This window comes from Chiroxiphia lanceolata, chromosome 22, assembly GCF_009829145.1.
Source record: "Chiroxiphia lanceolata isolate bChiLan1 chromosome 22, bChiLan1.pri, whole genome shotgun sequence".
NCBI classification, from domain to species: domain Eukaryota; kingdom Metazoa; phylum Chordata; class Aves; order Passeriformes; family Pipridae; genus Chiroxiphia; species Chiroxiphia lanceolata.
Window position 1 is genome coordinate 6,023,083 of NC_045658.1, and position 24,982 is coordinate 6,048,064.

The 24,982-nt window shown below is 50.9% G+C and overlaps 1 protein-coding gene across 2 annotated transcripts; it reads right to left on the bottom strand.

The window, feature by feature from the left end:
- Positions 1–1,940: 1,940 nt before the first annotated feature.
- LOC116797528 (Golgi integral membrane protein 4-like) lies at positions 1,941–24,982 on the bottom strand. 2 transcript variants are annotated; one of them, XM_032709135.1, is made up of 14 exons: positions 24,315–24,982; positions 20,106–20,180; positions 18,787–18,836; positions 17,191–17,244; positions 13,195–13,345; positions 11,370–11,452; positions 9,864–10,001; positions 9,471–9,740; positions 8,729–8,886; positions 6,458–6,666; positions 6,249–6,316; positions 5,649–5,813; positions 4,579–4,650; positions 1,941–3,584 (listed from the first exon to the last, which is right to left on the bottom strand). In XM_032709135.1, exons 1-14 carry the CDS (start codon positions 24,499–24,501, stop codon positions 3,474–3,476), a joined length of 1,791 nt encoding a protein of 596 aa, XP_032565026.1. In that variant the 5' UTR covers positions 24,502–24,982; the 3' UTR covers positions 1,941–3,473. The 2 variants fall into 2 exon arrangements, with proteins under 2 accessions (XP_032565026.1, XP_032565028.1); XM_032709137.1 differs by having other exon boundaries at positions 3,434–3,584; positions 4,566–4,650; positions 24,315–24,619.

Consider the following 24,982-nt stretch of genomic DNA (forward strand, 5'->3'; position numbering starts at 1 on the left):
TTAAAAAGTTGTTAGAAATCTCTTTTAATACCAAGAGCTATCAATCAAAAATTAGGATCAGCACAGAAAAGGATGCTGAAGTTGTAGTTATGGCTGCTCTCCTTGGAAAACACTGCTATCAGAGCAATAGGAGGTGCTGTGCTGCTGAAGGCACTTCTTGGTGGCTGAGGCAAACTTACCTGTGGAATCCCAGCTGGATGCAAAACTGAAGACCTGAAAGCCCTTCCAGAGAAATGTGTTCAGGAAATGGCTGGAGCCAAACCAAGCAAGTTTTGCCTCCTTCAACTTTGTGTGCTTCTCCCAACTACCATGGAGAGCAGATCGCCCTCCAGAGCTGTTACCACTTCCATGACCAGGGAAGAGACCTGGCACCAGCCTCTGAGGGGGCTTATGAGGGTGCTTTGCAGTTCACTTTGAGTTGTGGTGAGAGATCCAAGAGTCTGGCACGTGGTACGGCGAAGGAAAATAGTTGGCACAGCAATGGAAACCCTGAACCCACCAAAAAATTTGTACCAGCACTACAGGTTAACTGCCCCTTCTGCCCCGTGTCCTTCGGCCCTGCACTGTGTCTCTGGGCATAAAACAATTATTTATGCAGGAGCCAAGCAAACCCACATGCTTTGGCTTGGTCAGTCTGCCTGTGCTGGCTTCATATGAACCTTTTGTCTCATTGTTTGTTCTCTTAGTAATCCAGCTGCTTCCCAAGCCCTTCTTCCGTGCCCTAGCCTGCAATAAAACTCAGCCTGGACTTCTCATGTCATCACTTCAAGAGTTCACTGCTCAGGCAAAACACCAGGGTTTGCTGTAAGCAGTGAAGCCCCGGCAGCACATCAAAACCAGCAGCATCCCAACTTGCTTTGTAGGCCTTCAGACAGACCCAGCACCACGGGGTTTCAGCTTTTCTGGTTCTCCTTCGCTGGGTTTATTGTCTCCTGTTAGAAGAAACAGTGAACTAGTATGAAAATGGGGGCAACTTGCTGTAGGCCAGGCAAGGAAGCACCAACCAGCCACAGCTCACAATTTATGCAACACTCTTGCTAATTTTAGTCTTGGATATGGCCAGGGCAGACAATCCCCAGAGCAGAGATGCTCAGCTCTCAGCTAAGGGCAGCATATGACATATGGTTGCTAAAGCATCCTCCTAGCAGGGAGCTTTACATTCAGGCCTGAGTTGCTGCAGTTCCCTCCAAGTCATAACTTCGAGGATTACTCATCCTAGACATGCAAACGCAGAGAATCTGCCTCCTAATCCAGAGAGCTCCTGCAGTCTGAATCAGTGTGCAGCCTCTCCCCCACTGGGCTTCTATTTCCAGTGCTTGATTCACTTCCAGCAGGGGCTGAACTTACGTGCTCTGACAGTCACAGGCCACGGGGAGCACGTGAGAGGAGCGAATGAGCTGCAGCAGGCACAGAGCTGCACTAAATACCTCGCTGGGGCAGCCTGGGCACGAAGGTTTGGCACCCAGGCCACGGTCTGTGGGGTCATGGATCCTGCACTGAGCTGTGAAACAATGACATCTCGGCAGCCCAGCTGAGAACTGGAGGTATTTCTGGTCAGGATGCTCTGAACCAGTAACTGCAAGTCCAGCTAATCTGTTCTGAATGTGCTATTTATAGCAGGCACTGGGGGCCCAGCAGTGTTGCATCATACAGCAGGGCTGGCATAGAAAGGACCAAGGCAGCATTAACCATTTCAAGGCATTTTGGACATCTTAAATGCCCCTGTAGCTTTGCAGTGAGCTCCTCAGTGGGCTACATGGGTGGCACTTGGCTAATAGATCATTTCCTAGACTCCCTGGAGCTGCCACTGACTGCTCTTCTGCCTCTGGCACCTTTGCTTATTCTGACCACTCCACTCTACCCCAGAGCTGGAATTGCAAAGCTGATCATGCTGCTGGGAAACACAAGCAGAAAAAAACCTGAAGAACCAAAAAGACCTATGAAGTGTAAATTTCAAGCTCCATTACAACCAGCGGAAGGAAAAAAATAAAATCAATACTGTCAGAATGAAAAAGACTGAGCTTATTGGGAAATAAATACTCTTTTCCCAAGTGTCTAAAAGTGCTTACCAAATATGCCCCAAACAAGGGATTAAAAAAAGCTTAACTAATCCAAATAGAGAACAAAGATCTCTCCTCTGATCTTTTACCAGGTGACCACATTCAAACCACTGATTTGGTGAGTGATGTCCCAGAGTCCAGGACTTCTGAGTGGGGATGAGAAAGCAGGAGACAGCTCAGACACATAGTTCTTGCACAAGGCAGGGAATGTGACAGTTCTGCCCTGGTAGGATGACTAAAACAGGTCCTGGGCACTGAGATATCATGATTAAGCCCACTCTCCTTTCAGCTGCCTCCTTAAATCCCAGGGACTCCAGCTGACTCATTCCTTCCTTCTACCTGAGATCAGGGAAGATGTCTTTTGGAGATCAGGTAAAGCACCACAGATTTCAATCTACTGCATCAACAGAACACTAGAAATACCCAACTTGCTGATTAAAACCCGTACAGAAGGCGCAAAATTGATCTTAGCTCCCTGTCAAGTGCTGGGAGACTGGAAATGAGCTGAACAGGATGGAATTGCATTAGCTAGGCTGTAAATAGTCCTTCTTTCCCATTTCTTTGCATGGCAGTCCCTGGCACCACCACAGAAGAGCCTGTCTTAGTGCAGGCCAGCCCACACACCTTCAGGAACCCAGGGAGCAGCAGCTCTACCAGGCCAGGATGCACAGCATTAGATGGGGAGGCTCCAAGCCCAGCAGGACAGTCATGGCTCAAATCCAAGGAAAGGAGAACTCCACAGGGTTCTCCTCTGAGTCACTGGGAGGTCTCTGCACCAGGAAGAGGATCCAGCTGTTCACACACACACACACACACACACACACACACACACACACACACACACACACTGCTGGTACTGGAGCTCAGGGTTGGTTATCACCCCTGCACTGCTCCACACAAAGAGCAGGATAATTTCCTCTGACTCCCTTCCCACCTTACTCTGAGGGGAGCAAAAAGGCTGTGTTAAAGAAACACCACTGAGCAAAATGTTTTATGAAGAGAGATTCCTTTGTATTAGCAATCAGTTGAGTAAGTCCAGGGACCGGTTCAGGCACCCCTCTGCTGCCCAGGGGGGTAAAATACCCCCAAAACCCAACAAAAAACCCCCTCTCCAGCTGTGGAGGGGATATGGAAAACAAGAAGGTGAAGAACACAGTAAATCAAAAAGTGCTTCTAAGAAAAGCAGCAGGATAAAATCGTTCCTACAGTCTGGGAGCACTTCCATGCCATCGACCGGAGAGCCAACGGCCCCCACACAGAGATGTAATGCACGTCTGCAAGGCCCCTGCTCAGGGCCTGCAAGAGTTACCTCCTCCTGCCTTTGTTCTGGGCAGTGTTTAAGACAGGAGCCAGTTCCCAGGAGGAGTTCCCGTCCCCTCATTCCGAGAGTATCCCGTTTTCCTTCAGCATCTCTCAGTAGTAGTCGTCCTTCTTGCCACCAGCTCCCTGCAGGCCCGCACGGTCCTTCCGCTCTTGGACAAGCTCCAGGTCATCATTGTCGTCCACCTCACCTCCATGATCCTCCTGGGTGCAGAGGGAACAGCCAGGAGGGGAAAATCAGCAAAACCTGGAAAAGGAGACCCCGACTGGCAGCACACTGTGCTGCTTCCCAGTACAGCTGAGCTACCACACTAGCCCAGCTCAGAAACTTGGGAAAACAGGGAAGAATCCACCTCTGCCAGGTGTGATTGGCAAGTCACTTAGCCAAGACAGAGGCGTTGCCATGATCAGCCTGTTTGTTTTAAGCACATTTAATGTCTTGGCATTCCAATGCAACTTTAACATCTCAGCCTGCTGCCACTGTAGAAGATACCCTACATTCACCACATGGAAAACTGTGTCCCAAATCCCACCTGTGATAAGCAGCAGCCAGCACAGCCTCCAGGGACACTTTTAGGTCCAACTATCCGGTGTAGAGCCTACAAGAGGCCTGGATACACACAGGAAAAGGAAACCTCCTGACACCAACTCTGCTCTGCCCACCCCTCATTTCCCCACTCTCTTCATTCCCAGCAGGCAGCCCAAGCCCTCAGTTCCTCAGCAATCATGTTGAAACTGCAGGAAAAAACTCCAAAGGAGCCACTCGAAAAAGGGCAAAGAGGGGATGAATGAGACTGGAAGAGGACCCCTCATTTCTCTCTACATGAACCAGATGCCTTCTGGGTGATCCTCTCCAGCTCATGCTTGGAGAAACACGGAGATCTTGCCCTGTGGCACTGGCACAACCTGTAATTCCCCTTAGCTCCTGTTTGGGAAGCATCCCACAGCCTGGATGCAGACAGAAATGAGGAGGGGAGACAACATAAAGGGTACTCTGAACCCTTGAAAAAGGGAGCAGAGGTAGGTGGGCCCCAGAGTTGTTCTGGAGATCCACCTCACTGGGCAGGCAGAGGCAAACCTGAAGCCAGTGCTCACATCTGGCTCCCTAAAAGCCGAATCCTCCCCAGCTCCTGGCTCCCAACACTCCCAGGTAACAACCACACCAGAGAGGGAAAGGGGGAGAACCTTGGGGTCGTACAATTTCTTGCTCCTGATCTTCTTGATAGTCATCCATTGGGTCTTCCCTGGGCTTGGCAGGTCTGCCAGCATCCTGAAAAATACAGTCAGACACTGTTGAGAGTGCCCCAGCCTGCTCCCATTCCCTGCCAGGGACACAGCTCTCTGGCATTGGAGCCCTAGGTCTGGAAGACTGAGCTGCGCCAGGAATCAGGGGGAGCAAAGAGACAGTCAGGCAACACAAACCCCAGCTCCTTCCACTGTGGAGAGAGGTTTCTCCTGCAGCAGGAGGGTCCCAGGGCCATTGCCTCAAGTCCCAGGGCTGCAGGAATCTGTGAGTTATTTAGGGAACACAGCACAGCCCCATCTGAGAGCCAGGTATTGATGTCACTAATTCTTTCCACATTTTCACTAATCTCAAGGTGTTACTCTCTCGGTGCCAGCATCTCTCTCTTGTTTGATTTCATTGGCCTAGAGGTCTCTTCTTTTTTTTTCCTTAATCTCACTATTAATCATGATTTTAAAGCCTGACAGAAAAAAACACTCCTTTTTAAAACAAGCAACACTCAGCTGCTTGTCAAAACAAGCCAAGTCTGGCTTCAGGCAGCAAGAAACACTTTGGGAAGTAAATGGATTCCATCTGCAAGGAGGCAAACAAGGAGGCAGAGCTCTCTTGTGTTGTCACTGCTGCCAGGAGCCTGAAACAGGCAGGGCTGCACCGACCAGAAAAGCAGAGACTCATTATTGTCTCTGGCTTTGGTCTCGAGTGCATGAAAAGCCACAGCCCCTGTGCAGGAGCAGCTGTGAGTGAGCCATCCCCTATTCCATGTCTCTGCATCCATGCAGGTGTTGCAAATGCCAGGGGTGACTTCAACAAGTAGAGAGGACAGAGCCAGAACAAGCTCTGGGACTGACCAGCCTGCCAGTTCTCACTCAGAAAGAGGTTTCTCCTGCTTGCCACGTCCTGGCAGTGGGATTATGGATCCATCCAGGAACATGACGTTTTCCTTTGAGTCTTTAAGCCCTCTGCCTCCCTCCATCCACAGCTGGGGGTCCCCCCCTGGCCCTGCTGGTTGCCCTCATGTCAGTCACCTTCAGTGGCTTCTCCTTTGGCTCTTCTTTCACACTGGGCTCCTTGAACTTCTCCAAACCTCCTGCCTTCTCTTCGAAGTCAGGTCTCTCCAGCTCAGCTTCCTCAAACTCATCCTCACCTTGGTTATTGGGATCCTGGGCAGGATCTGCAGCATCATCTGGCATCTGGACAAGAAAAGCCTCCTGTGAGTACCTGGCAGGATATCCCCTCAGGAGGCAGAAGGCTTGATGCCTTCCCAGCAAGCAGAGTGCTGGCTTGCAGCACTTAGGCTGGGAGTTTTGTTTTTACAAACACTACCAGGCTTGGGGAGGGATGACTTTGTTGTCCCTCTGAATCCCTCCAGATCCTGGGTGTTTGGAGTTCCACGTTATAGAAACTTCTGGGTAATTATTGACTTACTGGACTCTCATTCCAAGCTGGAATTGCATCCAGATGACAAGTGGCACCACTATTTTCCAAGGTCAGGTGGGATGGGGCCCTGAGTAACCTGGTCTAGTGGAAGGTGTCCCTGCCCACAGCAGGGGATTGGAATGAGATGATCTTTAAGGTCCCTCCCAACCTAAACCACCCTGTGATTTTATCACTCTACCATTCCTTACCATTGGTTCCTGGACAACAGTCTCCTTCTGAGGGTGCAAGTTCTCTTCCCTCTCAATCACTCCTGCATCTGCAAGGAACAGGCACAGTCAGTGGTGTCTCAGACTCAGTGTCACCAGTGTCTTAACTTTGTGCCAAGCAGGGATCTGAGGCAGCCAACGCTCTGTGTTTGCAGAGAAATGCTCCTCCAGTGCCATGAGGGAAACCATACCCATTTCCAGCTCTTCCTCATCCATCCTCTCCTTCTCTCCTCCCTGCTCAGCTCTGTGATGCTCTTCCCCTCTCCCCTGGCTGGGGGCCTGGGAGCTGCCCCTCTGCACCTCCTGCCCAGGCTGGGGCTCAAACTGGAGGTTCTTTGGGTAACCACGTGCTTGTTCTTCGTCCATCTGGGCATTCACCTTGTTCACTATGTCTTTCCAGCTGCAATGAGGGTATGGAACAAAACATGAACCCCCTGCCTCAGTGCACCAGGAGATATTTCATAAAGCTATTTCACAATGGCAAGCAGAGAAAAAAAAAATACTCCAACACACGCAGAATTTTGTCGTAATTTAACCTTTTGACAAAACTGGCAGATTGTATTAATTGCTGTGATATCTGCTTGAAAGAGAACATTTAACATGCCACGTAGCACAAAAGCAGTTATGCTTCATAAACACAATTTATTGTGAGCTCTCTTACTATTATTCATATGATACAATAACATCTACATGGCAACAAACTCCAGTTCTAAACAGATTCTTAGTCATGCCTCACACATACCCAAATAAACAAATCTAAGGGTTTAGAAAATATCAAAACCGTAAGTGGTCTTTATTGTTCCAACTTAATTGAAAATCGAGATGCTGCTGAAGTAAAACTGTAGAATTTTGGCTACAAGGAGAAAAAAAAACCTCTTTCAAAATAAAGAGGAAAACTGCAACACAAAGCTTTGCAACTGGGATGGATATTTTAACCGGCACCTGTTCATAAAACTCTTGCATAGGATGCATCTGCCCCTGTGCAAACCCAAACAGTGAAAATGTTCCATTTCCACTGCATGGAAAGTAGTTTGAGATCAAAGCAAAAAAATTGAATATCTTCATATTAATTTGAGTGAATCCCTGGGAAAGCCCAGAAGGCAGGGCTGTCTCACAAGGAATGATTTCTTACCAAATATCCAAATATCCTTCCTCAGGGACAGCTTCAGAAGCAAAGAAGGGTAGAGGAAGGGATGAAGTCCCAGTAATAGGGACTCTGAAACATGACTGAACAAAATCTTTTAACCTGGGTGAGTTACAGCAGTCCCTGCCTGGTTTAGCTTGTCCTCTGCATGAGATTTAAAAGTCTGCTTAAGAATATTTCTGTGTTGAAAAGCTGAGAAAGGACAAGTGGCCTTGGCTTTAGCAGCTTTTTAAGCCAGCACACAAAACCTTCAGTAAGTAAAATCCTAACCCAGCCCTCAGCTCAGATTCCCCCCCTTATAAAACCACCAAAATGCAAACTGCCCCTCAAGGGCTCACGTGGAACCTCAGCCACACAAGGCAGCAGTTCCTGGCCTTGGATCTGTGGGCTCTTTGTGCTGTCCTGAGGTCCCTTATTGCTCTTGGCATGGACAAGGTTGGGTTATGTGCTGCTTATCACAGATCTCCCACAGTGCAAACAACAGCCTCCAGCTGCTCTGTAATTCCTTGATGATAGATCCAGGAAAAGCAAAGCACACCAAACACGCCAGGACCTCTGTCCTCACCGAAAAAGCACTTGCCAAACAAGTCAGTGTTTGCATTTTCAGTCTCACAGAGTGATGGTAACCTGGCTGGGCTCTGCATGGCTGAGGAAAGGCCATTGTGCCACCACCACCTCACCCTCAGTGACACCCACACCAGTCCCTCCCTGAACGAGCAGAACATCCCCTGGGTACAACTCCTGTGTCTGCCACAGCAGCCTGGGGAGGACACTGCCATTTGAAGGAGGAAGAAAAGCACAATCCCTGCCCTGGGAAGGTTACAGGTTAAGTGAACAAACAAAAAATAGAAGAGCAGAAAGGGCCAGGCTGAATCTAGAATGAAATCCAGAAGCTTCCTCTACAGATAAAACAGACATGAAATCCTGTTTGCTCCGGTAAACTGAACAGATAGGACCTGGACACAGACAGGAGATAAATAAGTTAAAGGAGGAAGCACTATTTTCAGAGTCCCTTTTTGGATTATGGCCAGACTTTGATGAATTGCAGCTGCAGAGAGACATTTTTTTCCTTTTGCAAAACAAACCAGTCTCCTGCAAGTGCTGCTGAGACAGTGAACAGTCTCCCCAGTGCCTCGCAGCATCCAGTACAACAGGATCCTGACCAGACAACACCAGTAACACCCCAAGGAAAGGTTGTTCCTTCAACCACCTTTCAGGTAGACCCACAATAAACACAAGAAGAGAGAGACCAGGGGTGTCCCTGTTTGGAACCTTCAGCCTAAACTTTGAGAGCAGAAGGGAGTTGTGTGCCACCAACCTTTGCATTTGCCCCTGTCTGTTCCCTGGGGAGAGGTGGTTGTCTGGAACTGCAGGTTTTCCTGCTGCAGAGGGTTGTCTGGGACCAGGCAGGGCCAGCCCAGGAGCTTGGCTTTCCTCGTGGCTCCTCACCTGGATGCGCATCACCATCTTCACGTCCTGGAGAGGAGACAACTTGGGATGTGCACAAGAGCCTAATCTCATCACACACCCCTAGATCTTGCATTTGGGCAGGTTTATGGGCCAGAAAATCCCTTATCAGAGAACAAAGATTCAGAAGTGCTCCAGAACAAACCTACAGCCCTGTCCAGCCTGCAGTAGAACAGGTCCTTCTCCTTCCAAGACAAAAGGAACTAATTTAGGTCCTGTTTGAGCTGGGCCTGTCTCAGGTAGGTGAATCTCCAAGGAAAGAGGAACAAAATCACCTCTAAACCCCCCACCTCACATCCTTATAATAGTTACTGCAATTATAGTCTAGCCACACTGCAATTTATTGTCTTTTTTTAGATATTTACTGTCCTGAAGTCACTCTCAATCAGCCCGGGAGGCAGGGGGGAGCTGATTTTATGATTTACTCTTTGCAGCTCTGGCAGAAGAACTTCATCCCACTCCCCTGAGCCTGGTGGCGAAACCACAAGTGCACAGGAGTCTGAAAGCACCCCAGGGCTGTGGGATTCACACACACACAGAGCACTGCAGCTGTCTGAGTCCTGAGCTTCCCAAGCAAAGCCCCAGGAACGTACGGGGTTCCCGTTTGGGAGGCTGTTCATGGTCCGGGTGAACCTCACCACGTGCCCGTCCCCACGGCGAGCTGGCCAGGCTGGCACAGCCTCTGGCAGCGAGTTGGCATCCTGGGGTGGGGTGGGGTGGGTTAAGGGCACGTTTGGCTGTGGCCTCGGGCCGTCCTTGCTGTAGGAGTTCTGTCCCTGCAGCACCGGGACTTCCGCCGGCCTCTGGAACCCCGAGACCGGGGATGCCAGAGGGACCCCGTTCTCTGGATTGACTGGAAAACCCTGCAAGGAAGAAAGGACAAAGGCAGACTCTGAGCTGGAGGGAACTGGGCTTGTTCCCTGTGCTGGAAACCCACAGGAGCCCTGCAGAACACTCCTACCAGGGTTTTCCTGGGAATACCACACCTTCTGCCTCCCCAGCTGCAGCTGGCTGTGGGCTGGCACCACGGGCTGCTGCCCCTTCCCACCTCCTCCTCCTCCTCCTCTGAAACCTGGCATCTTCTGTAGAGCTTCCTTGAGCTGCCTGAACTCTTCCATCTGGGCCTGAAGGGGTGAGAAGGACACGGAGAAACCTCTCACAGTAACAGGGTTAAGCACCTCCTTGCTGGGAGCAGCCACCCTTTGTGGCCGTCTGTCTGGCACAGATGGACTCTAAAGAGATGTGTTTTATACATAGGAAAGGCTGGAGAAAACACACAACCATTAATGACAAGCTTGTTTTCAGCTTTCCCTCCAGATTTCATGGATATTCTGTATTTCCCCTTTGCCAGTCTTGCATCTTATTGGACTTTTACCCTGGAAAGTGCTGAGCTGTGACACTGCTCCTTTTCCTGATGCTGTTCAGTGCATGAGCCACTGCTGTAACTCCTGCCTTGGCACAAGAATTGTACCCTGGGTCTTAGTTGTGCCTCCCTCTCCTCCTGTGCCTCACACTCACATACCTCCAGGTCAACTTATTTCCTTCCAGTCGCAGCATTTCTCCCTGGATGTGCTCATCTCAGCAGGCCTGGCAATAATTGGCATAATCCAACCTGACAATCCAATTTACTTTGCAAGACAAATGAAAAATCAATTCTCCTGGACTGGTAAGCAAAGGCAACACTTTTTCTCTCTCTCCTGCAGCTTATTTCTTTCAGCTCCAACCCTGAAAAGTAGGGCTTGAAAAAGCCACTCAGGAAAAGCTCCCCACTTCCACCCCGGTTATTTATAGAAAAGTGAGGGGGGAGAGCTTTTCATGTGCTTGCCAGGGTACCTGGAAATGGACCAAATTAGGGACAGGGCTGAGTAGGAAAGCTTCCAAGCAGCAAGGAAAGTTTAGCAGGAAATTAATTCCTGAGCGGGCTCTGTTGATTTCAGTTCCTCCCCCTGAAATCTGACCTTAAAATTAACATTTAAAACAACAAAACAAACCCCGACAGCGCAGCTAATGTAAAAGGAATGAGAAGAAGGTAGCCAAGAGCAGTTCCTGGGATATGAACTTGTAGGATGCTGCTCCCAGTGAGAACAACTCAGATGGATGCAAAGCTCGTGCTCATCCAAAGCCTGTTAAGGGAGTCAGCAAACCAGGCAAGGCCCCTCTGAGCTGCTGTTTCTCTCTGCAATTAATTTAATAGGCTTAAACAAAGACAATCCACCGTCATTTGGAAGTGCTTGAGATGTGTGGAGGTGACAGGAGGCATTCCAGGGTTGGGAATACACTGGTTCATGCTACCTTGAACCCCAGGGACTTGTGCAACATCACCTGTGTTTTCAGCTGCTGGGACAGACTCCAGGCTGGAAAATTTTACTTGTATGGATCTACATTACCAACACCTGTCAGCAGCGGAATACAGCTGATAAGATTTAATAATTAGAGAATATTTGATGTGCATGCAGAGCCCAGGGTCCCCCAAACAGCCCCTGGTGGGTTACCTGGGCATTAAGGAGCTGGGAATGAACCTCCTGGTGGGCCTTCCGAAGGAGTTTGCTCTCCTCCCTGAGTTTAAACACTGTATCTGCAGGAGGAGAAGAAATTTGATTGAAAGAGCTATTTTTGCCAGTGTAGTATCTCCCTTTCTCACTGTAAATTAGCCTGGACCTCACAGATCTCTCCAAGCCCAGGAATTACAGCAAAGCACGAGCCAGAGATGGACAAACCCGATCCATCATTCCTTCCAGCACTCCAAGGAACACCCTTCTCTCCAGAGCCTCTGCTAACCACTGCTCTCAGGGTCAGGCTCTCCCTGTGCTTGCTTCAAGAGCAAGATATTTGCTTCCTCATTTCTCACCCCCCTTGCAGCTGAAGAGCAGCACTCACTGGCCCTGCCTGTGGTGACTGGAAGGTTAAGAAACAACCACAGGGGAGGTCTCTCAGGTCTCCTGAACCCCCAAGATGTGATAAGGAGCTTCCCTCCTCCTTCAGAGAGAAGCTGCCTCTTGATGGCACGAACAAAATACCCACGGCCCACTCACAGAAAGCAATCATGGCACAGCTCTGCCCTCAGGCGTGGCTATTCCTGGGATTTTAAGTAACATTGTGCCCTGAAGCCCCCTGGGGTTGAGCTTTTTCAAGTTCTTTGCACACTCCTGAGTGCTTCAGCGACAAGACACGCCATGTACTGACATTTCACTGCCTTGGACATAATCCTGCACCCTCCAGTGTGAAACAAAGACTGTGTCCGAAAATGTCAGTCCTGTTTCTGTTCCTGAATCTCTCTTAAATCATCACCAGAACATCATGCACTGGGATTTCTCTGCAAACACAGCTGCACCTGCCACCATGGACTGGGAAGGGATTCAGCCCTTTGTTGTGGGCTGAGTTGCACACAAGGTTTCAGCTCAATATTAGAGATATTTCTGATTACAGTGGTATATCTTTTCTTTGTAATGCTCAGCCCTGGGACAGGACATTCTGCCACTGAGGTTGGGTGCTGTGCCCCTGCCTTGCAGCGAAGGTTGACATCAAACTGAGAAGGGAAGGCTCTGTCTTTCCTGCAGCCAGAAGGAAATATGGAATCATGTCCTGTGGGACTCCAGCTTTACCTGTTACCTTGTGTTTGCAGGCAGCTGGTCCAGGCCAGGTGACAACAAGCACAGATGCTGCTGCCAAGACCTCTGACCATGACAGACAGTCCCCCAAAAGAGCCTCCAAAAGAGCCAATCTAGCAAAAAATCCCTCCATTCCACTCTGGCAGCCCTGAGCGGTGGGGGCTGAGGATTTCAGGAACAGAGACAATCAAATATTTAGGTTTCACTTATTTGTCCTCAATTTCCTCCCTTCTAGCCCAGGAGTGCTCATCAGATACTCCAGTGGGCTTTGTTGACCAGAGGAAAAAAAAACAAACAAGACATCATCAGATTTCACTCTTCCAGACCTAATCAAGTAAGAACAGATGCAAACCTTAAAAGCCCCACGATGTAATTAAACAGCAGACTAAACAGAAACCACTCTTTGGGAATTAAAGGGATCAGCATTGTCTACCACACTTGCACCATTAAAGGCATTTTATAGACCCACAACATCAATTGCAAAAAGTGTGTTTGATTTGCTCCCAGGCTCAAATACCAGGATTTGCAGGTTGTTCCTGCACCACAGCTCAGGGCAGGACAATGCTCCAGCTGAGGTCCAGAAGGGCTGCCCACTGTCACACAGGGACATCCCCGGGGTGTTCACAGACCCCTTTGGGGACCTGCAGAGGAAACCTCTGCCCTGCCCTGAGCTCAGCCCTTCAGCCTGGTGCTCCCCCAGCACGCTCACCCTGCAGGCTGGTGACCTCGCTGTCCTTCTCCTGCTGCAGCTGGGCGTATTTCTGGCTGTGGCTCTCCAGTGTCTTGCGGTGTTCCAGCTTCAGGCTGTTGTGCTGCACCTGCAGGTCAAGCAGCTGCTTCTTGACATCGTCGTGCTGGTTCTGGGTACGAGAGAAGCGACAGAGTCAGCACAGGGAGAGCAGTGATTCAGCTGCTGCCCTGAGTGCCCCTGTCTAACAAGTTGCCTGGGGAGGCAGGAGATGTTTGTTCTCAGAAATCCCAGGCACAGGCAGGTATTCCCTGTGTCCAGTGGTTCAGGGGGGGATGTGAAATGCCAGTTAAGCTCCACCTCGGGAAGTGGTTTGGGAGGTCTCCTTGGAAGCCACTAAACTGGAAGTGGAATGTTATGGCAAGTCCACTCCTGCCTGGAAGAGGTGGAGGCTCTGGACACAGGAACTACTCGTGCTCCTTCCCAGCCTCCCTGCACACCCTGCCCTGAGAGCACACGGGCTGTGATATTTGCTGACATCAGACCAAATCCCTGTGGAATACTTCACAAATCCAAGGTCCTCTCCAGAACCCCAGACATGCTGAAGGACTTTACCTGCAAGGATAGTTCCCATGGAGCAGGGAGAGCTTGTGGAAGGACACCACATCCTCTGACAGGGACTGGAGAGAACCCCCATTCCCCTCAGTAACACGAGGATCACAGGCATCGAATTCCAGGATAACAAGACTCTCCCAAGACCACAGCCTGTTTCAAGCAGGCCAAGAACTCAGCAGACAGAGGTGGGCTGAAAAGCTGTTCCCTTCTCCCCTCCCCTCTTGCAGGGCCCAAGAACAAAACATGCAGAAACATCCTTTTGCTCGGACCCGTTGAACCAGAATTCACCTCCTTTTTTTTTTCTTTTGTTTGTTCCCATGGTAACCCTGAGAGATTCCTTCCACATTCAGTTTGTCAACACCAATTATGTATGCAGATTGACTGGCTCTCAGGTGAACCCTGGCCCTGCCACACAACCCCCCCCTCCCCTCAGGGATCCAGACAGTCATTTCAATCAGCCTTCCTGGGAAAAAAAAAATAAATCTTTTCTCTTTTTTTTTTGTTTTCTAAAAACCCCAAACCTCTAAATGCTATTGATGATTGCATTTATCCCCAGGAAAACAAAGTGTCTGTGGCCCAGGCATTCCCTCTGAAGCAATTATCCTCCACTAAAAAGAGATATAGCTGTGCTCCAAAAATACACGTGATGCAGAGGAAAAGGCTGTTGGTGCAGAGGGGTCCCAGAGCCAGGATAAAGAAGAGACACAAGGATGTCAGGTTAATCAGATCACAAGATCTAGAGGGGGAAATAAAGAGCACAGAAGATTCCTGCTTTGATTTTCACAGGCATTAGGCACTTGCAGTTCTCATCAGAGCCCCTGGCAGAAAGCTCTGCAGAGGAACCACTTCCTTAAAATCATTTTGATACTAAACACATCAGAAACCACCAACAGTAGCAACTGAGGATTGATTTGAACAAGAAACTCTTGAGAAATTCAAGGAATTTTAAGTCCTCATCAGCTCAGGTCAATTAATTCCTAACCCATATTCTGCCTGGAAGGTGATGTGCATAATGTGTGTCCCCAGACTGCTCCCAGGCAGGAAAAAGGGAGGGAATGTTCATCCTCTGACAGCAGCAGGAAGCTGGAGAGGGAGATGAGTGCCTTGCCCAAGGTCACAGGCAGCACCTGAGGCTGCCTCCTTGTTGAGCACATGGAGCATCCTCCCTCTCAGCTGCTTTCTGAGCATGGTGGGACCAGTGTGCGCAGACCTGAGGAGGAATCCAAAGATGCCTTTGTGTTATTTGCAGGCAGGAAGTCTGGAACACACTAAACTGTTTTTCAGGGAAGCAATTCAATTACCTGTGGGCAGAACATTCCTGACCCAGGCAGTTCCACCAAGGCCAGGTATCCTGAGGAACCCAGGAACCTCTGCTGTCTTCCCACCTGGCTGCAATGTCATTCCCTCCTCTCCCTCACAGTTCTGCTGTTCTACTCAGGCAGGCAGAAACCACAGGACAGAGCACATGGGTGTTGTGCAGATCATGCCCAGAGGCAGCTGGGCTGAGGGAGTACAGAGACCACGTTGTCGTGGCTTTTCTCTGGTGCTCACACTACAATATGGGGAAATCTTATCACTCAGAAGTCAGATCATCCTCCAAAAAGTGGGAGTTCTTCAGCTCAGCTGCAGGAACTCGGGGCAGCAGGTTCTCTCATCCCACCTTCCCTTTGTTGTTCAGGCAACAGGTAGTGCCCAAATGTGCCAGATCTGTGGCACTGAGGTTTCTGGGGAATGGGCAGGTGAAGGGGGAGAAGAAAAGAACAGTCCCTCAAACCCAGGTATTCCTGCCAGGATTCAAAAGCAGCTCTGTGGACAGCACTGTACAAAGTGGAATCAGTAAGTGGATGCCTTAACCCACAAGCAAAGGAAGGGCACAGCTCGTTGCCAGTTTTCATGTCCCAGCAGTTTCAGGAAGTTCATGTCAAAAATTCCTTTGTTTGAAGCCACCCCCTCCTTGCCTGCCTGCTCCAGTGAATGCCAGGATGCACTCTGCAGAGTGAGGGGAGCAAAACACTTTCATCTCCACTCAAGAGGGAGAAAGGAATTGTGAGACAAAGTCTGGCCCCAGCAGGAATCCAGACAACACAGGCAATGATCACAACTGCTATTTTTGGACCAAGTCAAGGCCCTTGCCCCTCTCTGAGCTGCTGTGCCAGCTCCAGATGTAAATCAGCCAGAGAGGATTCCAGTGCAGGTCAGGAGAAGAGCAGAGGCCAGGGACACCAAAGCCAGATGTGCTGTGGCTTCATGGAACCCTTTGGGACCTGCAGCTTAGCAGAGTTAGTTGCTTCTGTTCAGCATGACATGTCCTCTTCCTAAGGAACGATATCCTGGCAGCAATCTTCCTCCTGAGGAAGCCAATTCCAGTGGGAAGCGTTTTAGCCTGGGCTCCAGTAACAGAAGTGTTGCTCACAGGCTCATAACTAGCAGAAGCTGGGCTAAATGCTGCTTTTTCAGGGTGTGGGGGGGTTGAAATCTCCCACTCTGCAGCCCCAAGGGCTGGTCTGTCTTTCAGCAGCTGTAAATGTAGTTTAAAAAAAAAAAATAGGGTGGTTTGTTTTTTTTCCCCACCCCTCCAATAAAAGGAAGCAAGAGAAAGGGAGCCAGGATGAAATGCTCTCCCTGTCCCCTCGAGAGCAGCAAACCAGAGCATTCTGCTCAGCCTCAGCAGTTGCTATGAGGAGGAATGTTGCTATTGTAAAGCGTTCCCAGAGTCCACAGTGCTGGATAATACCCAAGAGACAGAACTGTACTTCCCTTTTCCCGAAGTTTGAATCCAAAAGCCAGGCAGCTGGAGGTCCAGCTCTGCTCAGGAAATACAACCCAGCGGTGCTAAGGGCTGCTGGAACCCAGCCCTCCTTCTGCAGCCCAGAATTAAATTACCATTTCTCTGCCAAAGCTCCAAGTAAAAACCTTTAAAAACCACCATTGCCAGCCCCGGTTGTGTTGCTCTAACAACAGGAAAATTTAACATCAAGATATGCTCCAGGTAGGGCACGTGATAAGCTATAAAATGCTATAAGCTGCCCTGCTCTGAGCTTCTCACATGGGCTGGAATATGTTGTATTAGCCCAAAAGGCAAGCTACAATGAATAGACCCATTTTCACACTAAGGGACCCAGAAAGGAGCAGGCTGAACAGCAGAATCCTGTGTGATAAAGTGCACAAAGGCTGCCATTGAATGGAGGTGTAGGTGAAAGCTGTAACCTGATACAGAATAAATAGGAAACTCCCCTGGACCTGAACAGTCAGGAAGGAATGTAGATCAACACGGAGTGGTCTCCTCCCTCCCTGCTGGCACTGACTTCAGGAAGCCCTGGGTCCCTGCTAGGACTCTCCTTCCCAGGAGCATCCTTTAATGTGCAGCAGATGGTCAGTCCATGACCCAGCCTCCTCCCTTACCTTCAGGATCTTGTGCTGGGAGCTCAGGGCCCCGTATCTGTTCATGGAGTCTTGCTGGGGAAAAAAAAGGAAAAAAAAAAAAAAAGAGATTCAACAGTGCCACTAGATTCCAGAAAAACCCAAGGCAGGGAGGAAAACCCACCAGAGCACCTGCTCAGCCACTTCACACACACAGGTGGGGACGGGGACCAGCAGAATGTGCAGGGCTGGAAAAGAACCTTTTCCCACCAGCTCATTAACTGCACTCTTAATTCCCATTCAGAGCAGTTTTTCCCAGCCCTCAGCTCTGTATCTAGGCCAGGCCCAGCACTGAAGGAACTGAGCACAGTGAACCCCCTTCCCTGAAGGCTGAGCTCTGCTGGCAGCAGCTGAGGGGGAGGCAGAGAGCAGCAGAGCTGAGCCTGTCGCCTACACACCAAAATTGCACCATTTAACAAAAAATGGATCACTAGGCAATTGAGGGAGCCTAAAGCAAGCTCTGTAACTAGGGTACAGCAGCCAGACTAGGCTCAGCTGGCACAAACCAGCAGTGGAGAGGGATTTATGTGTGCTCACAGAGGGGTCTGGACCAGTTCAGTGGCTCTGCTCATGCAGAACCTGAGGGTCAGGTTCTTCCCCTGTGTCCCCAGGGTTCCACTCTTCACCACAGCACCAACATCTTCTCACAGCAGGGGTGGAAGTCACCACCCCCTGTGCCCAAAGGCTTTGTCCCCAGGGCAGCAGTGGCACCTGAGGGGGCTGCAGCTTGTCCCAGGACATGCAGGGTTACAAACATCCACTGGGACCCACGTCTGGGGACCTTAAAGCAACGTGGCTGATCCACGAAGCAGCACTGTGGAAGTGCAAACTAACCCCCAATTCAATTTATATGATAAATACTCAATATGGAATGAAATATCACCAGCAAATGAGCACAGATTAAAAAAATTCAGATATTCATGGCTGACTTTTTCTGTAACAGGCTGACAGTGACCCACAGATGAAGGGGCTAAAAGCGATTCCCCTTCCCCAGCATCTCATCAGCAGATGCTCTGGGAAAGGAACAAACCCAGCCTTATAACCTAAGTGAATGTGACAGACTGTATCCCAGGGATGCATTTCTTCCCAACCCTCACTGAAGAGTCCTTTTCCCTGCTGAATGAGGAGTCCACAGGCAAGTGAAAATCATTTGACAATCCCTGGAGACAGGAAACAATGGATATGCTTTTCCCCACACCACGTGGTCTTTCTTCTCCGTGTTCCCCGTGGTGTGCCTTGAATTCAGTTTCTCCAGGGCTCTTCTGTGCCATGGAGCAGCAATTCTCCCCTCAGGCTGCAGCACAGGGCTCCCTGCCCCAGCAGGAGCTGGGAATCGTCTCCTGGGCTGTCACACACGGGAGAATGGGGAGAGCAGCTCGAGAACTGCGCAGCCTTTCCCTCAGATGAAGTAAATCCTCACCCACCAGCAGCCTTGCCCAGTGGAGTCAGCCAAAGTTCACCCTGCACCGTGCACACCCCCCCCCCTTAGTGCCTCCAGGCAGCAGCCCTGGCCCCCCCAACCCCGAGGAAATATTTACCAGCATCACACAGACACCCTGAGGAACGAACCTCACCTACCTTCTCCTTGTTGAGAGCTTCCTGAGCTTCTAACTTGTACACTAAAAAATCTGGAAGTGGAAGAAGAGAAGGCGATTTAACGAGCTGGAATTTAACGAGGATCTGGTTTGTATTTTGGGACGGGGTGGGGAGGGGGGGAAGGGGAAAATCAGCCCCTTGCTGAGCAAAAGGCTGCAAGTCAATAAGCTGGAATGCAGATGCTACCAGGAGACCATTCAATGCCCTTGGAAAGATGGGAGTATTTTCCATGAGAGCTGTCCACCCAGCTAGACTGGCCCAAATGTCTTTGCCACTCTATACTCTAGTATTTCCCACTCTATATTCAAGTGCCTCAGTGATTTCCTACTTCAGCACATAAACGGCTACAGTTTGATGTCTCTGAGGCTGCAGGAGGATTTGGGGTGCTCTGAAGTGAAAAGACTTTGGAAAAGAGAAACCAAAGCTTCTGTGAGACCAAAAGGGATGAATCTGCTGATCTCATCTGCACCACCTTCTTAAAATGGGCAGGTCCCATGACTAGATAACACATATAAGGATATATTTGCTCAGTCAGTCCCCACCAAATAGATCAGAGGTGGCAGAAATGCAGCTTCTCCCTCAGTGATGCAGCCAAGCCTGGATGCTGCATGGCAGCACTTCCAGAAACCCAGAGCACGCCGGAGTGAGGAGCACTGGTGCTACTCCACACACCAGTTTTGGAGATAAAAGCCAAGTTATTAAGTTGCCAGCAACAATCAGGTGCAGAGGGGCCTGACATCCAAGCACAGCACTCCACTGAAGGGCTAAACTGTTGGCTTTCTGTTTCCTGTTGGATTTCATGGTCTTAAAATATCCTGCACGTTTATATCTACTTATGTACATCAGCTCTAAAGGATCTGACAGTCTGCATTGTCCATGTGTTGTGGAGGGCAGTGATGCTGATATCATTAAGCACTTGTAGAGCTCAGCATCTTCAAATCACTTTTAGAGGAAAGTTGACATATTTCCAAGAAAAAAAGCATGGTCCAGTGCCAGGTTTAGCCACCACTTAAAGTGCTCAAACAGCACATCCTGGGCACTGTTACTCACAGATTGCACTGAGGACATGAGTGGGAGTGTGAGAGAACAGAACCTCCCTCCCAGCACCTGCCCACGGACAATAAACACATGAGTTCACTCTTCCCCGGGTACAAAGCGGGGCTGAGCTCACCTGGGGGCACTCAGGGACAGCCACACACGGCCCTGAGGCAGGGAAGGCTTTGGGCACAGCACACACCTCTCCCCCAGGACAGCTGGGGGCTTTTCTGGCCACTGCTGGGACACCCCTGCAAGGGACTCACCTTCCTTTGTCTTCTTGTGCTCCCCTCGCTCCTTCTGCAGGGACCGTTCCAGCCGGGACCTGTGCTCGTACACCACTGGGGAGCAGAGAGAGGCAACAGGGTGAGAAACCTCACAGTCCTTCACACACACTTTTTTCCCCCCACATATTTCCTCTCCTGTCTGGAGCAGGGAGGGCACAGCTGGGCTGGAAACCGTGGATATTCACGATACAACAGATACAACACACTGGCCTGGCGCTGTGAGTATTTGCCCTCAGGTTTCGCTTTGGAGCCCAAGTTGTGATGCCCAAGAGCTGCTTTAGTGGCCAAGGGCTAAGCTATGTCTTTGTGGACCAAGTGCCCAGCCAGGGTTAAGGCAGCCAGAGCCTTCCAGGTCACGAGCTGCATGCAGGAGAGACATTTTCTCCCATTCCACTGACTGGCCCTCATGCCAGTGAGGAAAAGAGAACCAGGCAGCTCCCTGACCCATCCCACCCAAAACAGCCCCTGCACTGTGCACAGGAGCAGAGGAGGGACGGGGATGAGGCTGCTTCGTGCAGTAGCCACGTGACAAATCAAAGCACCGTGGAAGCTTCCTGATGGGTGGTGATTTTAATGCCCTCTGACAGCTGAATGCAAACCAAGAGCTCTCCCTGAGCTGGAACAGGCTCCTCATCCCCCTGGCACAGATGGACACCGGGCCAGAACAGCACTGGGCAGCAAGTCAGAGGGGAGAGGTGATAAAAGAAACCTGCTCCCAGAGCCAAGATCCCCCCAGAGCCAAGACCTTTGGGGGCAAGTCGTGCCATAACACACAATCTCCAGGAAAATGAACTAACTAGGGTGATGTTTTTATGCATAAAAGAAGTGGTAATCCATTCCTTGGTGAAATCTTGTCAAGGCAAGAGTCCCAAGAGACTCATGCTCTCGCTCCAAGTGGATCTGTAGAGCCTGCCAGCTCCACTTGGGCCATAATGGAGCAGCAAAGCTCACCTAAATCCTTGATCACTTCGTGGTCCCTCAGAGAGCAGGAAGGACCAGTGCCCTAGGTCTGGAATTCCCACTGTCACCAGCCACTTTATCTCCTTCCTTCTCTTTGTTACCATCCCCAGACAACACAGACAGACTCCAATGGTGAAGATGCTTCCCTTGGACTGAGCCACTGCCTTAAGATTTTCCTCTGGAGCAAGGAGACTCCCACATTCTTCAAACCATTACAGCAGAAATATGTGGTTTCCATCTGGATGGAGGTTTCCCTTGCAGAGCACCGCTGCTAAAGCCATCACTGCAGCTGTCCAAGTGTCTCCTTCATGACAGCTTTATTTTTAGAAACACTTTTCCCAACAGACTACTCAGATGTCACCCCGAGGGCTTCCCCAGCTGAGCACACCCTGGGTGCTCCTTCATGACCTGTTCAAGGAAGTTGTCACCTTGAGAACATCAGCCACTTCCCCAAGGATCTGGGAGCTCTGGGCACTCACGTTTCTACCAGAAGCATCTCACTTCCTTGCAGTCTTATGTAGCAGAGCCTCCTGAGGGCAAGTCTTTGATGTGATGGGAACCTCATACCAGCAATGAAAAGCATCTGTAGCGATGGGCTCATGCAGATACCCAAAGCCACAGATCCTAATGCTCCATCCCAGAGCAGAGGGTTGTAATCTCTCCTGCCATTCCCCCAGGTGTCCAGAGCCCAGAGCAGAGGGGTCCAGCTCTGCAGAGAGCACTGCACACAGTGGTGTCTCTGCTCTCAGGGCCAGGAGCTGGACTTTGATGATCCCTGTGGGTCCTTTCCAACTCAGGATATTCTATAATTCTGTGATTCTCTATTCTATACTTATCTTCGTGGTGGAACAATAGCAACTCATCCAACCAACCTGGCACTTTACAGCTTTGCAGGCCAGGGAGCCAGGAAGTCTTTAACAATTTGCTATTGTGAGGGAGAATGGAGGGTGGTGAGGATCTAAATCCTGGGATTCAGCCAGAACTCAGCACTAAGGAACAGTCACCTGCTGCCAGATGAGCCAGAACGTGGGATTTGAGGTGCTGGAACAATGAAGTTTCTGGCAGTGCCTTGCTGAAAAGACAGAACGAGGTGCAGAAGACACAGGAATTAAAACCAAGGCTCAGGAATTATAAAGTCATCCAACAAGTGAGCCCAGGGCAGGGAGGGAGCCCAGAGCCCCAACTCTGCTGTGCCCAGCACCACAGAGCTGCAGGGAGAGCACAGACACCAGAGCCATGGCCAGATGAGCCAGACAGCCCTGCACTGCAAACCTTCCATGAACTGGCTCCTCTCTGCCAGCCACCAGGATTCTCCCACCAGCCAAATCCAAAAAGAAGCCTTGCCTTTGTTAAATTTGTTGGACCAGCAAGTGTCTTCTCAAAATAAAAAGGGGTAGCCATGGCAACAACTGTATTTAGGAATAGGAGGGGGGACAGAAACCCCAGCAACAGGCTACAGCTCTGCCATTCAGGCATATTTGGGTGGAAAAAATATAAGCCTGGCTCAGCTGTTGGCTTGAGCCTGTTGTTGCCAAAACTGGGGTTCCCTGAGGCTACCGCTGTCATCTTAGTCTCTGAAGAACCAGCCCCTCTCTCCAAGAGGAGCATGAGATGCTGACACACCAGAAAGGAATGTGGGTTAACTTCTGCCCTGCTGATCTTTGCATCTCCCAAACCCAGGATGCAGGTGGAAATCGTGGCTGGGACTGAGCAACACGTGAGGTGTTTGACTGATAGAAGGGATGGAAACAAGCCATAATAGCAGTGAACCAAAACACACATCAGATCCCTTTCCAAGACTGATTGGTTTTTTAAAGCATGTTTCCTGGAGAGGAACACACCACGCTCTGCTCTGGCTGTTTACAAACAGAAATACACAGCCCTGGGCTCGAGCAGCCCTTGGAGGATGTCACATTTGCATTGCAACACTGCACACAGAACCACCAGAGGAGATTTAACCCTAAAAGACATAAACGTCGAGTCACAGATGTGCAGAATTCCTCAGCACTACAGACTCTGGAAACAGTATCGCTGGATGGGTCCACAGAGGTCATGATGGATACTCTGTATTTGATTTAAGCCTGAGGAAGAGCTCTAACATAAACACTGCGATCTAAACCGACTTGTTAGAGAAAAAAAAAAAGGGTTAAATGCATCTCCTGACCTTGAGTGGAACCACAGCAAACAATATTTTGTGCACATAAAATTCATTCTGTGGGCACCCAGACCCGGCCCGTCCTCCAGCACTGCACACCCAACTGCTGGCTCCCCAGGGTGGATTCCCACCAAACCTCTCCACAGGGAGCTCAGCAAATCCCTCTGGAGACTCCAGATCTGGAGACAGCTGCTGGAAACGTCGCTCTGGCAGATGCACTAAGGCTGGGATGACAGACTAGGCAAAGGAGGGAAGAGTTCAGGGATGGAGTAACGTGTGTCCTCAGCCTTCCCTGCCGAGACCTCCCCGTGGGCTGAAGTGCCATTTTCCCACAGTTAGGCATTTGTGGAAGGAGGACAACTGAGGGGAGAAAGGGGGAGGAGGAATACACACACTGCGTTCGCCTTCCGCTCCCCGGCAGCTCCTGCCAGAGGAGCCCAGTGCTGGTCAGCGGGCTCAGAAAAGCCAATTCTTACTCCTCCTCCTCCTCCTTCTCCCCCCTCTATAGGGAGCTGTGTGCCGCGGCATCCATCAGCCCCAAGCATGCCGGCAAGACCTTTCTAGTCACGGATCAGCCTCTTGAGAGGAAGGTGGGCTTGTTTCCTTGCAATGGGCAGCACAGTGTGACAACAAACTTTACCGAAGGATCCCTTCCCTCTCCCTTCACTTCCCGGACAGACACAGGGTAGAGAGCGGAGCCACATCTCGGAGCCTGCCCAGCCAGCCCCTGCGAGCCCTGTCTGCGCTGGTGCTGCTTCACAGAGGTTTAATTTTTACAGCCAAAGGGAGAAGAAATGGAATAGGCGTGACGCAGCTGAACTCGCCCATCCGACACGCTCCGCTCCCCTCGCTGCGAGCAGCGATTCGGACTCACGGCTGTTCCAATTCCAGACAGCCACGGGGGGAAGGAAACGGGCACAACATCTCAGAGCTCTCTAAAGCCAAAGGCTGAACATGCCCGAGGCACCTCGCTTGTGGCTGGGCAGCAAAGCCAGCGGCAGGTAACGAGGGGAGCGAGGGAAGTTCAGGCAGAGCGTGCACACACAGACACACACACAGGGCAGGTCACTCACCTTGGAGCTGCGCTGACAGCGCTTCCTGCTGCTGTTTGTATTTCTGGGCCAGGGCTTCTGCGTTCCGCACCTTCTGCTGCAAGTGGTTGTAGAGGAAAACTCCGGAGCCCAGGCACGCCACGGTGACCAGGCAGAAGGCGGTCTGCAGGAGCCCCTTCTGCCTCCTGGAGCACATGCCGGTGCCCATGGTGGGGCCGGAGCACAGCGATGCGGCGCTGCCTCGCCGGCGCTGCTAAACCATCTGATTAAATTTGCCCAACAGCCCCTTTCCTCCGCAAATTCGTAGATCCCTCTGGAAGACGCGATTCGAGCAGCGGGAGAGGCTCCAGCCGCGCTCTATTCCCGGCTGTCCATCGCGGAGCGGCGCAGCTCCCGGCCGGGGTCCGAGCGGAGCGGCCGCGGGAGCATCCTCGGGATGCGGGGCCCGGGGGGCGGCCCGGGGGGGCTGCGGGGCGAGGGCAGCCGGCGGAGGGGAGAGAGCAGGAGCAGGAGAGGCAGGAGGAGCGGCGGGAGGAGGAGGAAAACTTTTGCTTCCCATGTGCTGCAGCGGCCGGGGGGGCGGGAAGGGGGTACCGCCGCCTTTGGCTCTTCCCACCTCCCCCGCTGGAGCAGCGGCCGGAAAAAATAACCCGGCGGGAGGAGAAGCCCTTGGGCCCCCTCCCCGCGGC

Bases quoted from the DNA above. Each gene is read 5' to 3' on its own strand.
- LOC116797528 (XM_032709135.1), bottom strand. From the start codon at position 24,501: ATGGGCACCGGCATGTGCTCCAGGAGGCAGAAGGGGCTCCTGCAGACC. The intron at 11,453-13,194 runs GTGAGCGTGCTG...CTCCTCCTGCAG, and splicing joins CGAGGTCACCAGCCTGCAGG to ATACAGTGTTTAAACTCAGG. The intron at 6,317-6,457 runs GTATGGTTTCCC...TGTTCCTTGCAG, and splicing joins TGAGGAAGAGCTGGAAATGG to ATGCAGGAGTGATTGAGAGG.